We start from the raw sequence: 14,892 nt of genomic DNA, 5'->3' as shown, positions 1-14,892 counted from the left end.
ACTTTTTTTCTAGTTGGAACTTTTTGAATTAGTGACATGCTAATTTACTGTAACAAGAAAAATGAATCCTGCTAGTTTTGGTAGCTGCAAATATATGTAATGATGTGGATAAAAATAATTTGATCTCATATTTTTGCATATGGGGACAATTTGATATAATGGAAAACTTTTTCTTGTACAGGCACTGTCATGGCATTTAATACATGAACATATTCCACTAAGTATAGATCTTCAAGCTACTTTGGAATGCTGCTGCCTGACATTACAGCAACCTGGTCTCTGGAATTTGCTGGCTTCTGCAGTGTATGTGACACAGGCTTGCTCCCTAATTAATTGTGTCAGATTTATAATAGAAGCAGGTGAGTTAAATTTGTACAAATATGGGAGATGCTGCTGAATAAACCAGCAAACCTCACTGATCCTATGCTAAGAATCCTGAAGAAATGCAGAATTTTCTGTCCTTTGAATTTTTTCTTTGCCAAATGTGTTTCCACCATGGAAAATGACTTTTTATTTTTTATTTACCTTTGAACTTGCCAGATATCTTGCCAATACAAGTGCTGCTTTGACAATTTTGTGAAGGATTAAAACTGAGAGGTTTTTTAAATGTTTCTCTGTATTTATCTAATTTAGTTGCAATTGAACCTGGAAACCAGCTTCTTAGTCCAGAAAGGAAGAAGAATACTTCAAAAGGGGTCAATGAGGATGAAGTTGATTCAAATGCTCAAAGTAAGTAAACAATGAAGTTCTAGTTTGCATGCAATTTTACATAGTTTGTAGAAAAATTGCCAGATTTTCCTCCTTATTTCCAGTTAAAAGCAAGAGGAAGTTGGTTGAGTCTTATCTGCACTAAGGAATTACTTCAAAAAATTCTCACTGTTGGTAACAAATGGTTAAGCTTGCATTACTGTTAGAAAGTTGGGACCTCTCTACAGCAGTTCTCCGACCACAGCAGCCATTTGCAGTACTGTACTGATTGGGTGTGCTCTGTGCAGATTTAACCGACACTGTGTCAATGGAACACTCTTTGAAAAGTGTTTTGAGAACCTTAAGTTGCATCTGGACCGATAGTGTAAAAACTATTAACTTGTCATCTGAAGGGTGCCAACTTCAACATTTTACGATTTCATCTTCTGCATTGCACTGTCTTGGGTATGAGTACAATTCTAGGTGTGGGACTAGGACCTACTGTGATGATATGGCTCATCTGACATTGAGACTCCACTTTAGTTGGTTAGAAATAGGCTTATTCTTATTGGAGTTTTTGTGTCCTCTTACATCTTTAGATTTGTATGCATTTTGTATATATTTACAATATTTTACACTGAACTTCTTTGTTTTTCTCTCAACTCAGAAGCGAAATATATTACAACAGCTTGTGAAATGGTGGCTGAAATGGTGGAGTGTTTACAGACTGTCTTGGCATTGGGACATAAGAGAAACAACAGTATCCCAGCATTTCTCACTCCTGTCCTTAAGAACATAATCATCAGCTTGGGTAGACTGCCTCTAGTAAACAGCTACACAAGAGTACCTCCCTTGGTACGTGCATTATGGTTTGTTTCCATAGTAGATGAAAAATACTGGCCATTTTTGGATAAAATGAATATAATAATTTGCTAGATCTTCAGTCTTTACACTCAGATTTGGTTGTCCCCTTTTGTCCTTTTTTTTTTTTTTTTTTTTTTTTTTTAAATAGCGCCTGGCAATACTAGCTTTAAAAATATTTTCAAATATGAATGTCTTCTGTAGAGTGAGAAGTTTGGTTAGAATTATGGGATCGTTTGAGAGTTCCTTGAGATTCTGTTTGAAACTGTTCCATCTAGTATTTAGAAAAAATCAGGACTCTTGGATTTTGTTCACATTTGCTGCTGGCTAACTGTGAACTGGGCAAGGTATTTAGCCCTTCTAGTGCTTAGTTAATGTACCTGTAAAATGGCTAGAGAAATACTTCAGAGTTGTTGCAAGATTTCTTAATATTTTTAAAGGACTTTAAGATCCTCTGATTAAAAGTACAAAGCAGAATTATCAGAAGCATTTTTAGCTGTTGTGCGGGAAAGTGTTTCTGAATCTGCATATACTAGTGTTTGACAACCTGGATGCCACAAAGTGTTGAGAGAACACTTTTTTTTTTTTCCTCTTGAGTCAAAAGTTTTTGTTCACTTTGTGCTTTATGCTACCCTTTGCATGTGGAATACCTTCCCTTAATTTAGTCTGAGAGTCCACAACCTCTCCTTTAAATCCTTCCCTCAAAAGTGTTTACATTGTACTGTCAACTAAAAGTGGGTCAGTAGAGGGCTTATTTTAAAAGTATCTGATTTATATGAAGGATTGGGGGAGAGTGGTGGTGTTTGACTTAGATTATAAGTCTTTTGGTGCAAAGAGTTAGTTATACAGGGAGTCCTCGGACTTACGACACAATTCATTCCTCAGAGTTGCGTTGTAAGTCAAAACCGCTTTTCCCATAGGAATCAATGGTATGAAGGGGAGATTGGTTTGTGAACCAACACTTGATACACTATTGTCACCACAATAACCCAGATTTTTTTACTAAATGAATGATAGATGACTAATGTTGCAATATCAATATATTTACTGTACACTGTATTTTGTAAACAGCATTCAAATAAACACACAAACTCACATATGCTGCTCAGAATGCTGGCAACACAGGCTCAGAAAGCCTGGGAGAATGGCACACATGCTGAGCCTCAGCCAATCACTATTCACGCTTTCTGATTGGCTGAGCCCAGGGTCAGGAGCCAATCAAAAACAAACAGCAACCCTACCTGGCAACAAGCTACCCTGCTGCCTCAAAGCCAATCAGAAGTGACCCATTCCAGCTCCATACCAGTATAGTGCAACCAAGAAGTGATTTCAAGCAAACTTTATGCAAATCGAGCATCATAAGGGTGAAACAAGCATCCTGGGGCGAAACGGGCAGTCATTTGAAAAGCATCGTAAATGGCGTCCGACATAAGTCGGGCGTCGTAATTCCAAGGACTCCCTGTATTTGGAAAGCACCTTGCACATTGTTGGCACCACTATAATCCAGATTAATAATGTGAGATTGGTCTGATGTCAGTTTGGTATGTGAAACATGGAACTTCCAAGTTTTGCTTACTTCCATTAAATTTAACATCTCATTTTGAAATGCTGCCTTTGGGGAGGAAGGTTGCATTGATTTTTGGGTCCTCCGAGACTAGATGGGCTTCTAACCATTAAATATAGGTTTTGTGCATAATATCTTAATTACACAGTTCAGGTTTTAAGGAGAACATGGAATCCTTTAAATGTCAAAGTAATTTAATTGGTTATTACAAGGCACTGCCTCTTTCTTTCTACTGGCCTAGTGTCAGTACTATGCACTATTACTCAGGTAGACCAAATTCATAACTGATCTAAGGACTTCTGAACCTCAGTCCAGTGTGGAGAGAGAGAGAGATGTGCTGTGTGGTCTCTAAGTGAAGAGTTTGAGATTTATCACATTCAGATACCTATTTCTGAAATGATGTGAGGGTAGAAAAGAAACCTTGGCTTTTTTATTTACCAAAAGTTTCCCTGTCTGACAACTTTCAGTAAAGAGGAAGAAGTATAATAAGTCTGCTACTAGAAACGGTCAAAAAAAAAAAAAAGTTTAAACACTTTTTAGTAACAAGATTTTCCACTTGTTTTTGTTATTGTTGGAAGAGTTGAGTAATTTTCATTGAGTTTTTAGCAGGTTATGTAACACGTGCTTAAAATACCATGAAAAAGACTGTCAAATATATAGTAGGCTCATAAAAGTACTGTTTGAATTTAGAATCTTTTTACAAATCCTTTGTGCATTAGGATGGGTTATCATTACTATTGGTATCTCGCTATTTTTAATTCCAAATGTGATGATCATAGCTGTAATATTAATATAATATTTACTATTTTAAAATAATTAGTATCCTTTTTATATTCCAACAGGTCTGGAAGCTAGGCTGGTCACCAAAACCTGCAGGGGATTTTGGCACAGCTTTTCCAGAAATTCCTGTAGAATTTCTTCAAGAAAAAGAAATCTTTAAAGAGTTCATCTATCGCATTAATACATTGGGTAGGTAGACAACATGTTTATGGTTCTTTTGAATACTTATTAGAAGTAGTTCTCAGAAGTATGTAAATTCATAGTTTGGAATGTAGATCCAGGAACAACCTATGTTTATGATAAAAGATAGACCAGGGGTAGGCAACCTACGGCATGCGTGCCGAAGGCGGCACGCGAGCTGATTTTCAGTGGCACTCACACTGCCCGGGTCCTGGCCACCGGTCCGGGGGGCTCTGCATTTTAATTTAATTTTAAATGAAGCTTCTTAAACATTTAAAAAACCTTATTTACTTTACATACAACAATAGTTTAGTTATATATTATAGACTTATAGAAAGAGACCTTCTAAAAATGTTAAAATGTATTACTGGCACGCAAAACCTTAAATTAGAGTGAATAAATGAAGACTCGGCACACCACTTCTGAAAGGTTGCCGACCCCTGAGTTAGACCATCACTGTTTACCCAAATGTGTTGGAGGACAGAAAGAAATTTGGATTGGTGGTGGGACATTTTTAGCATCTTTGATACGTGATGGGAGCACTTGATCTTGTGTCAGATAAACAAGTTTTGGGTATATGAGCTTCAGATAAACTAGGTTTCACTATAAAAGCAAAAATGAAGTACAATATTTGATTTCTTCTCAAACTAAAATAGGAAAACCTTACTCTGGGTTGAAACTAAACCAAAATATACTGTGATCATGATTTCGTCTTTCCCTTTCAGAGAGCAGGGTTCAAATACTGCTTAATTCCCAAACTAAAATGAATGCACTGGTCTCTTCCTATTTGGGGGCGGAAGAGCGGGGGGTATATATGTCTGTATGTATATCAGTGTTATGAAAAAAACACCCAAAAAATTCAATTTTGGTACTTCATTGACTATCATTTTCTATGTAGAAGTGGAATAGTGGATATTGCAGAGCAGGATAGAATCACTGTAATTCAGTGAGCACTAAATTCAGCTCAGAATTGCAATATGAAATTTTAGTAATACAGGGATTTAACTTTGGTATTGCCGGTAACATTCCTTGTATTGTATAGAAATATCCGTTGGGTTTTTTTGCATCACACCATTACTGTTAGATATACCAGTCACAATTCAGGGCAGCTGCACCTGTCTTTTCTCTCTATGGTCCAGCAAGGGAACTCCCTCTTAGGCTTCTGGCTCCCTAGCTGTTACTTCTCTTGGGCGGAGACATGCTTCTGTCTTTCCTGACTGATTTATTTCCAGGCTGAAATTCTACTTACACTGTGAATTTCCAGCAAGGCAGACTGCCTCAGCAGGTCTTTGCCTTCCTCCCTCAGGGACTATAAACAGTGTAGTGCTCATGCTTCAGTTACTACGTAGCTCTTTCTAAGATAGTACATTTATTCTTAAGGTGAAAGTATTACAGAAAAACATAATAAAACAATAAAAGAAGCTACACACTGCTAATAAGCTTACTGGCCCCCGTGAATCTGAGAGTGTCTTCTTTATATTGTTTGGGTCTTTAATCTGTCCTCCTGTAACAGGGGATCAGCAGATATAGGGTCCCCTCCTCATGGCATAGCTTGCAAAGTGTGAGTTTTGAAGTGGGAAACGTGCATTCTTCTTCGAGTGCTGTCCCTGTGGGTGCTCCACTGTAGGTGTCGGTGCGTCCCGGCGTCATTGATAGGAGACTTTTGGTAGCAGTGTCTGGTTGGGGGCCATGTGGTGCTGGCCCCCCTCATTTCCTTCTCAACCGTCCTCAGCTGCAGACGGAGCTCCATGAGCGGTGTCTGAAATAGAGCAAAACAAAATAAATTAGATAGTAGAGTTAATAGGTAGCTATAGGTAGTGGATAGCGTAGATTTAGTATTAAGTATCAGTTTCAAACTAGTTATCTCCCCCCAAAAATGCGAAGAGATCATCTCCCCTGTTGTTCTTTATAAATAGTTAGACAAAAAAATTAGTAAAATAATGCCAGGCTCGCCAGGATTCAAAAGATGCCTGTCTCAGATGGACACTTGTTTAAGGAAGCGATGCCCATCTCAGATGGACACTCGCAGTGCGTTCGTTGCTTAGGAGAGAGACACGTCCTTCAGAAATGCACACACTGCAGCAATCTCAAAGCCAGAGCGAGGAGAGACCGGGATCTGAGACTAAAAATGATTTTGATGGAAAAATCCCTTACTCCTCCTTTGGACAGTAATAAGAACCAGAGAGAAGACTCTCCAGGAACCTCCTCCCTGGACAGGGAAAGCACCCTAACCTCCAGAAAATCAAGGAAAAGGGATGCCTCACCCTTGCAGAAAGAGCTGTTAAAGAGAACTGTTTCCAGCTGATGGCCAGCAGGGGTAGCACGCTCGACGCTCTGGGCACATCTGGCACTGGCCGCACCGCGAGCACGAATGATAAAGAGAAGGAGTCGAGTGGAAGGCATAAGACTGCCGCCTCCTCCACAACACCGTCAACCCCAAGGAAGGACCCGGTGCCGACGATACCTAAACCGGTGATGTAACCCCCCAGTACAGATTCCATTGGAGCAGTTATCAATAAAGACGAGACCAGCCACATCGGCACTGACTAAAGCGACACACAAGAGGTCGGTACCGAAGCAAGTGCCCAAACAGATATATACAGTGCCAATGACCCCAGCCCTGATCAGACCAATAACATCAACACCAGGGGCTCCTATACTTGGCACTGACGACTCCCCAGTACCGTTGGCACCGATAAACCAAGACCTTCTGTAGTGAGGAGGAAGATGATATGGAGGAGGGAGTATTCTACTCAGGTCACTCCTCCCGCCTCCAGTGCCAAACCTCAACCATCACTTACAAATACTAAACCACGCCTGTGCACAGACATGCCACCATGGTTGACCAACCCATGAATGTGCCCACCCTTACCATTCCCAATGCAATGGGCACACTGGGATCCACGGGTGGTGTACAGAGCACAAATGCAAGGGGGACACGTCCCTCAAAGGAAGCAAATATGACCACCTACAGAGACAGCCACAGAACCATCGGAGGCACCTGAGGAAACTATAGAGGAGTTGGACGATACACAGGAACTGCCACTGGAACACAACTTCTCTTCATCACCAGATGAGGCAGTCATGACCCCTTCAACCACGGTGATAGATGATCCAAAACAATTCCAAGAATTGCAGCCGTATCCACATTTCACCACAAGATAGAAGGATTTATAGCCTTCAGGCATCCAATCACCAAACGATTCCTTACAGGAATTCAAAACATGTACTTTGTAGTCCGCAAACCAACACCAGCATGGGATCTAAACTTCGTACTTAAGAGCCTCACCAAAGCCCCATTCGAACCCCTGGCTACCTGCTCGCTACTACATTTATCAATGAAGGTAGCATTCCTTGTAGCGATCATATCAGCGCACAGAGTGGACGAGATCGGGGCCCTTATGGCCCATCTGCCTTACACTCTATTCTTTAAAGACAAAGTGACTTTGAGACCACACCTAAGGTAACCTCATCATTTCACATCAATCAACCTATACATCTCCCTGCGTTCTACCCTAAACCACCTAGGTCTACTCAGGAATCTGTACTACACACACTAGACGTTAGATGAGCACTAGCACTCTACCTAGATAGAACAAAACATTTCCGTAAGACATCAAGACTCTTCATATCCACCACGGAATGATCAAAAGGCACGGCCATCTCAAAACGGAGATTGTCTAAGTGGATTTCAAATTGCTAACAAATGTTACCAACAACAGAAGATAGAACCCCCATTACCCAGAGGATTAGGGCCTATTCAACGAAAGCCGTTTCTACCTCAACAGCATTTCTACATAATGTACCAATCAAAGAAATATGCCAGGCTGCAACCTGGGTCTCAGTACACATGTTCACAAACCACTATGCAGTCACAAAAGATTCTGAGGCAGATGCAATACTAGGTCTTACGGTACTATCGTCGACTATCCAACCTACTCCGGAACCCAACCGGCCATAATGGGGTACTGTTCTACAGTCCCCTACAGTGGAGCACCCACAGGGACAGCACTCGAAGAAGAGAGGGTTACTCACCTTGTGCAGTGACTGAGGTTCTTCAAGATGTCCCCCCCGGTGGTGCTCCACTACCCACCCTTCTCCCCTCTATTCTGGAGTTCTAAATAGGAGCGTTACAGTAGAGAAGGAACAGAGGGGGCTAGGATGCGTGAGCACTAATGGCACCACAAGGCGGCTACTGCACACATTCGCCCCAACCAGACAGTGCTACCAAAAGTCTCTGATCAGCGGTGCCGGGACGCACCGTCACCTACAGTGGAGCACCCACAGGGACACACATCTTGAAGAACCTCAGTTACTGCACAAGGGGAGTAACCCTCTCTTCCCTCCCCAGGTATTTCCTAGGAAACCCACTTAACTTGAAAAGTTCAAATTATTTCAAATATTCCTTTGAAGCTCATAACAGTTCCCAGGGTTTACATTAGTCAGGTCTCCTCCCTAGACTCGTTACTTAGAATCCCACAATAATACATAACATTTGCATTTTTAATACAATGAGCCCCTAAGATACTTAAACTTAATTCAAAAAGGTTTGATCCAGGTTATTGCAGTAAAATTAGCATAACTGTCACAGTGCCATCAAGTTGTTTCTTATGTTTGGCACTGACATTGTCAGGCTGTGCCACTTCAAACTTTGTGGATATATCAAGATGTCTTCATGGGTCACAACTGAGAATACCAAAGTCAGGACAAGCTGCTGGGAAAAAGGACAGACCCACCCCAAAACTAGTGGTTATTCTTCCATGAGATACACCAACCCAGCAAAAATAGTAAACTTCTGTCTCACCACACTGGCTAACAAGAAGTCAGAAATGAAGCCTCCTTAGGTATTCCAGTCCTGGATTCAGCAACCAGACATTAGACTTAATGATGAACGGTTATTTAAAACCAATTTCATCAAACAAAAGGGTTATTCTGATCCCAAAGGCCCAGGTCAATATATAACTCAGATCTTACCCAAGAATCACGCTGTTGCCAATCCTTTAGTATCTAAAATCTAAAGTTTTATTTATAAAAAGAAAGAAAGAAAGAAAGTTCAGAGTTAAAATTGGTTAAAGGAATCAAATACATACAATAATTGCAAAGTTCTTGGATCAGACTTGTAGCAGTGATGGAATAAACTGCGGGCTTGTTAAGTCTCTGGTTGCTTCCAAATCATTGGAAGGTCCTCAGTCCTTTGGTTAGAATGCTCCCATTAGTGTAAGTCTATAGTCCAGAGGTTTGAGCAGGAAAGAGGCAAAATGGAGCTGTTTCTAGGGCCTATTATAGCTTCTGCCAACTGAAGGGAAAACCTATTGTTCTAGTTTGTGGAAAATTACAGGTAACAAGATGGTGTTTGGAGTCACATGTCCATGCATGCTTGGTTAGTCAGGGTAATGGTCGCTACTATACTCCAGTTAGAATGTTCACATGAAAGTCCATCAGGTGTCGCTGGGCGTCTTCCATGGTCCATTGTGAGTTAAGTGTTCCTTGATGGGCCATTTAACTTGAATAGTCCCTTCAAGATGTGCAGCCTAAATACCTTGTGGGTGTTATCACAGGAACAAACATTTGAAATACAGGTACATAGTTAACATTCATAACTTCAGATACAAAAATGATACATGCATACAAATAGCATAATCACATTCAGCAAATCATAACCTTTCCATAGACACCTTACTTGACATACTTTGTACAAGATGTGTTGAAATTATATAGCAGTGGTAGCTACAATGATCTACATAGTCATATTTTAATCAGATAATATCATACAAGGCTCATTAAAAAGAGCAATGGAGGCAATAAGTAAAATGGATGGGTCTTTCCCACCAAATGAGATTTGCAAAGCTGCAACATAGAATTCTCTCTGTGTACTTACAAAAGACCATTGTTTTGATAACACATCACAGAAGAAGATGTATTTGACTAATTTATGATTTAAGTCTGTATCCTGTTTGATCACTCTGTACGCTGAGTTGGAAGAATGTTCTCATATTTTATTTATTTTATATGTAAACTTTAGTAGTCAGGGATCTATTTGGGAAACCTTTGCATTATTGAATTGTGTTTTTAAAAAAACCCTCTTCTTATGGGAATGAGCTTCCACTGAGAGCTATATATATTTTTAGGGTCATTTGGGACCCTCTACACATTTCTACCCTGCAAAAATGGGTAATTTTGGATGCTTTTGTAGTGTAGTATTTATTATGAAAACCCTGTTCTCAAATTTTTGTTTATTGAGGTTTTATTGCTTTTAAACTATAAAATCAAAAACTAGAATTGTGTCTGAAAAACAAATCAGAATAGGATCATTTACGTACGCATGTTCAGAATCCAGTTTAGGTAAGAGATTGACATTTTTTAAAGTAGAATTGGAGAAACTTAGGTTACAAAAGTTATAAAAATGACTTAAATTGGAAGGGAACCAGTGTGAAATTATTTCTGTGGAAATTACATTTTAAAATGCTGTTCCACATTTGTAATAAAAGCTAGTTTATAGTTGCATTGAAGTAGTAAATAGCCTTATACCTTTGAATACGTTCACAGGGTGGACTAGCCGTACCCAGTTTGAAGAGACCTGGGCTACTCTCCTTGGTGTGCTTGTAACTCAACCAATTGTAATGGACCAAGAAGAAAGTCAACAAGAGGTAAAGCACATTCAGTGACATGTTTATGTAGTATAAATGCTTTTCCTTATTGGTAATTTAACTCTGTTAGGCAGACCCTTGCCCACTGTAATACCACAAGATGACTTCCTTTATAATTAACATTTACCTTCTGGGCTAAAGTCTCTGCCTGTAGGTGAATGGTTTTGGAAAGTTTGAGAAAAAATTCAACCATTTTTGAGTTACAGATAAATGAAAGAAATACACTTCAAACCCTAATTGTGATAATACAGATGCTTAATTTTATTAAGCACAGGCAGAAATTGCCAAAAGATTACAAGAAACCTATTATTGCATCAGAAAAAAGCTGCATCTTTATAATCAAACTCAGGAAATGAACTAATTAAGGTTCCAACAGCAACAATAATTGTGTCAGATTACACATGATATTTTCTATTCCTGTTTTAGTGTTAAAAAGTAGCTTGTTACAATACTGTTTGTTGTAAGATTTAGATCACAAAGTGAGCAGGATGTGTAATGTAGCCCAGTCACTGTTGCTGTTGTATCCTGAACTAACCCATAGATGTCATAGATGGAGAAACCCGCTATGTGGTCCATCTCCCTGCACTTGCAGGCAGCTTGAAAGTACTGTATCAATAAGATCTTTAAATATGTTTTATAGCAGCATATTTAACAGACAAGGTTATTGAAATTGAACATTTACAAAGTGCTGCAATGCAAACAACTTAATGGAAAATAAATGTAAACTAAAAAGAATAAATATGAATGAATTAGGAAAGGTTGGTGTAGGCAGAATGGGGAGAAAGGACGGGCCAGTGGCTAGGTCATTAGCCTGGGACTTTGGGTGATCTAGGTTCAATTTGCTACCCACCACAGACTTCCTTCGTGATCTCGGACAAGTCATGTGGTCTCTCTGTGCCTCAGTTCCCATTTATAAAATGGGGGCATGTTTACCTACTTCAGACGGTAAATACATTAAAGATTGGGGATGCTCTGATACTATGGCAGTGGGAGTCATATAATTTTTTTTAAATTGAAGAAATGAGTATCTAAGATAAATGTATAGCATGGAAAAGATTGCTGAATACAGCAAAAATTGGAAAAATTGTTAATGTCTTGACAGTTTTCTTAAGGTGAAAGCATTACAGAGGAAATGTTAAAAACAATAAAAGAACCTATACGATTGCTAGCTAATAAGCTTACCAGAGATCACCCCTCTTCCCCTCCAACAAGGGTTCTGGTTGCTGTCAGTCCTTCCAACCCTTCCCTAAGGATTGGGGCCCTCCCTTTGGCCAGAAGGTCCTTCCACTTGCAGGATCAGAAAGACTGCCCTAAGTCAATTTAAACTCATTTATACAAGTCCTTTTCTGGTCTACTGGTCTCTAGAGGATCCAGTTGTAACTGGTATATGCAAGTCTCCCCAGGTGGTGGTCCCTCTTAGCAAGTGTTATAGCCTGAGTGAATTTGCTTAATCACCCCCCCCACACACACACACACACACACTGTTCTTAGTTCCTGGAGGGCTGTGGTCTCCTCCCACGAAATTGCATACAATCCTTGGCCCACTGTGATATATAAACTTAATACAGTAAGATTTCACATAATTCAATAAGGTTTGACAAGGATATTGCAGGAAATTGTCATATTTGTCACAGTAGTTATTGACTCGAGCATAAATGTATATCATTTGGTTATGATGGATTATATTGTTGCAACTTAATCAGTATCTAAAAAGTGATCACAAAAACTTGGGAGTGGATCCATCTGAACTTAGACACAACATGAAAGTAAGTGGATGATTCTGGAAATATTAAAAAATATCTATCACGAGATTGTAGGTTAAATCCTTATAATTATATTTAGTTCCCAAAGAGTATGAAGCCTCATACAAACTACAACATAGATCAGGAGATTGATGTGGTGGCCAGAGTTCTGATCAGGAAGAAATGTACACTCTCACCAGAAACATTGCCAGAGTCTTTGGGATGTTGCTTTCCACTGGAGTATTGAGAGAGCATATGTAGCATCAAGCGATATATTACATTGGTTTTGGTGGAACTTACTCTATGTGAAAGTGAAAATGGAAAATTGTATGTTCACTTTACAGGAAGACACAGAGAGGACCCAAATTAATGTTCTTGCAGTACAAGCCATAACCTCCTTGGTGCTGAGTGCAATGACAATACCAGTTGCAGGCAATCCAGCAATTAGCTGCTTGGAACAGCAGCCCCGCAATAAAGCTTTAAAAGTTCTGGATACAAGGTATTATTTCACCTGTTCTGAAAGCAGATGAAAGTATATTGATAGCTTGATGCAGAGTTATGCACAAGATAGCTTATTCTATTAACAGCACTAATATAGACATGTGGTGTATAATATAGATGTATATGTTTGTATATATACATACACACGTTATATTTTGTAAACCCCAAAATGAAACACTACGCTATGAGTACATTTACTTTTAACTATAGCTACATCTCTTTTGTTGGCAGAGCAGTTGTCCGATGAAAGCTCTTCATGTTTTTCTAAGCTAAATATGGAAGGAACCCTAATATCACAGTAAACCTTAAGCTCAGGCAAAATTTCAGACTTGTTTAAAAACAACTAAGTGAATATGCAGCTAGAATAGTAAACTAGTAATTTTCATACTTAATTTTACAGGCAAATGCTGGAAAAAACATCTTAAACCATTAATGTGGTTTCTTCTGCGCTTTCAGGTTTGGGAGGAAGTTAAGTGTTATCAGAGGAATTGTGGAACAAGAAATCCAAGCAATGATATCTAAGAGGGATAATATTGCCACTCACCATTTTTATCAAGCATGGGACCCTGTTCCATCACTTTCTCCTGCTACCACAGGTGTGTGCTACCACAGGTGGTCATTTATACCAATAATTCTTCAGTCCTGCAGTGAATGAAATGATGGCTGCTTGCTGAAAAAAGTAACTTTTCTTATATGTGATAGAAAAACATTTACAGGAATTACCATATACACTATTCTGAACAAATAATGTAGAAAAAAAGTAGTTTTCAGGTTTATTGGGCATTTGTTTAAAAAGTCCTTTGTCTTTTTATTTTAGGTGGTCTTATCAGCCATGAAAAGCTTTTACTGCAGATCAATACTGAGCGAGAAATGGGAAACATGGGCTATAAACTAGGACAGGTTTGTTCAAGTTAATACATCAAGCCCAAACTTTTAAAAACTTTTTTGTCTTTATTCTCAAAAATCCAGTTTAAGAAGCATTGCTTAACATCCAATTTAGATTTAGTAAACTAAGGACAATCTTAAATCCTGACTGAAAACAAAACAAGTGAGGTTTTTTTGAGTTGTAAATAAATTTCCTAGCTAGGGAGCACAAGTCCTCCACCAGGATTCATTAAATACTTGTTAGCACCAAGTATAATGCCTTATCAATAATTCTGATGTTTAAATTCATAATTTAAATATTTCATTCCCTGACTAAATTTAAACTCCTTTTGGAAAAATAGTATTCCATTTTAAAAAGGCACAAATGCATTAGCAAAAACTTCTTAATTTCAAATACTTAATTTAAATAACATTACTATCACTGCTAAAAGATCTAAATTGCCCAAGTTAGTATTTCCAAGTAAGATTATGGAAAATATCAGATTTATGTTGTCTGTCTCTAGGACCCTTGCTTCCCCCTTTATTAGTTGGGAATATTTTAACTTGCTGGATGTCATATTACTGCCCATTAGCAAGGCATTTGTATTTCCTACAAGAAAATCATTACAGCTATAATATGACAACAATTCCAACATTTTTATTGTAGGACTAGCAGTGCAAAAGTTCTGACTGAGAAGGAACTTCCATTACAAACTACCATTTTTAGGTACTTATTGTCACTGTTCAGGGCAACTGCACCTGTATTCCACCTCCATGGTCCCTTGAGGACACCCACTCTAGTCTCATAGCTCCACAGCCATTACCTCTCTTGGGAAGAGACCCACATGTCCCTCCCTCCTGACCAGGGTTTTTCCAGGCTGCACAGTTCCCTGCCTCCATTGTGGCCAGTGTCCGCGCTTTGCTTTCTCTCCAGACGCTACTAACAGCATAATTTCTGTAGTTACAAGTTATCACACAGCTCTTTCTATGTAAGCACATTTTATACTTAAGGTGAAACCATTATAAAGAACATTAAAAACAAAAAAGAACCTGCATGCATTCTAAA

At 39.0% G+C, this 14,892-nt stretch overlaps 1 protein-coding gene across 1 annotated transcript in view; it reads left to right on the top strand.

The window, feature by feature from the left end:
- Nucleotides 1-14,892, top strand: part of HTT (huntingtin) — a 211,476-nt gene that overhangs the window by 165,059 nt on the left and 31,525 nt on the right. Inside the window, exons 50-57 of the mRNA XM_065405845.1 lie at nt 182-359; nt 634-729; nt 1,355-1,542; nt 3,955-4,081; nt 10,619-10,719; nt 12,806-12,960; nt 13,419-13,558; nt 13,780-13,862. Coding sequence (XP_065261917.1) covers nt 182-359; nt 634-729; nt 1,355-1,542; nt 3,955-4,081; nt 10,619-10,719; nt 12,806-12,960; nt 13,419-13,558; nt 13,780-13,862 — 1,068 coding nt within the window. The remainder of the gene's footprint in view (nt 1-181; nt 360-633; nt 730-1,354; nt 1,543-3,954; nt 4,082-10,618; nt 10,720-12,805; nt 12,961-13,418; nt 13,559-13,779; nt 13,863-14,892) is intronic.

The sequence above is a fragment of the Emys orbicularis genome, chromosome 5 (genome assembly GCF_028017835.1).
Source record: "Emys orbicularis isolate rEmyOrb1 chromosome 5, rEmyOrb1.hap1, whole genome shotgun sequence".
Classification (NCBI taxonomy): Eukaryota; Metazoa; Chordata; order Testudines; family Emydidae; genus Emys; species Emys orbicularis.
Note: the sequence above shows the minus strand (reverse complement) of the source record. Positions and strands in the feature narration are given on the sequence as shown.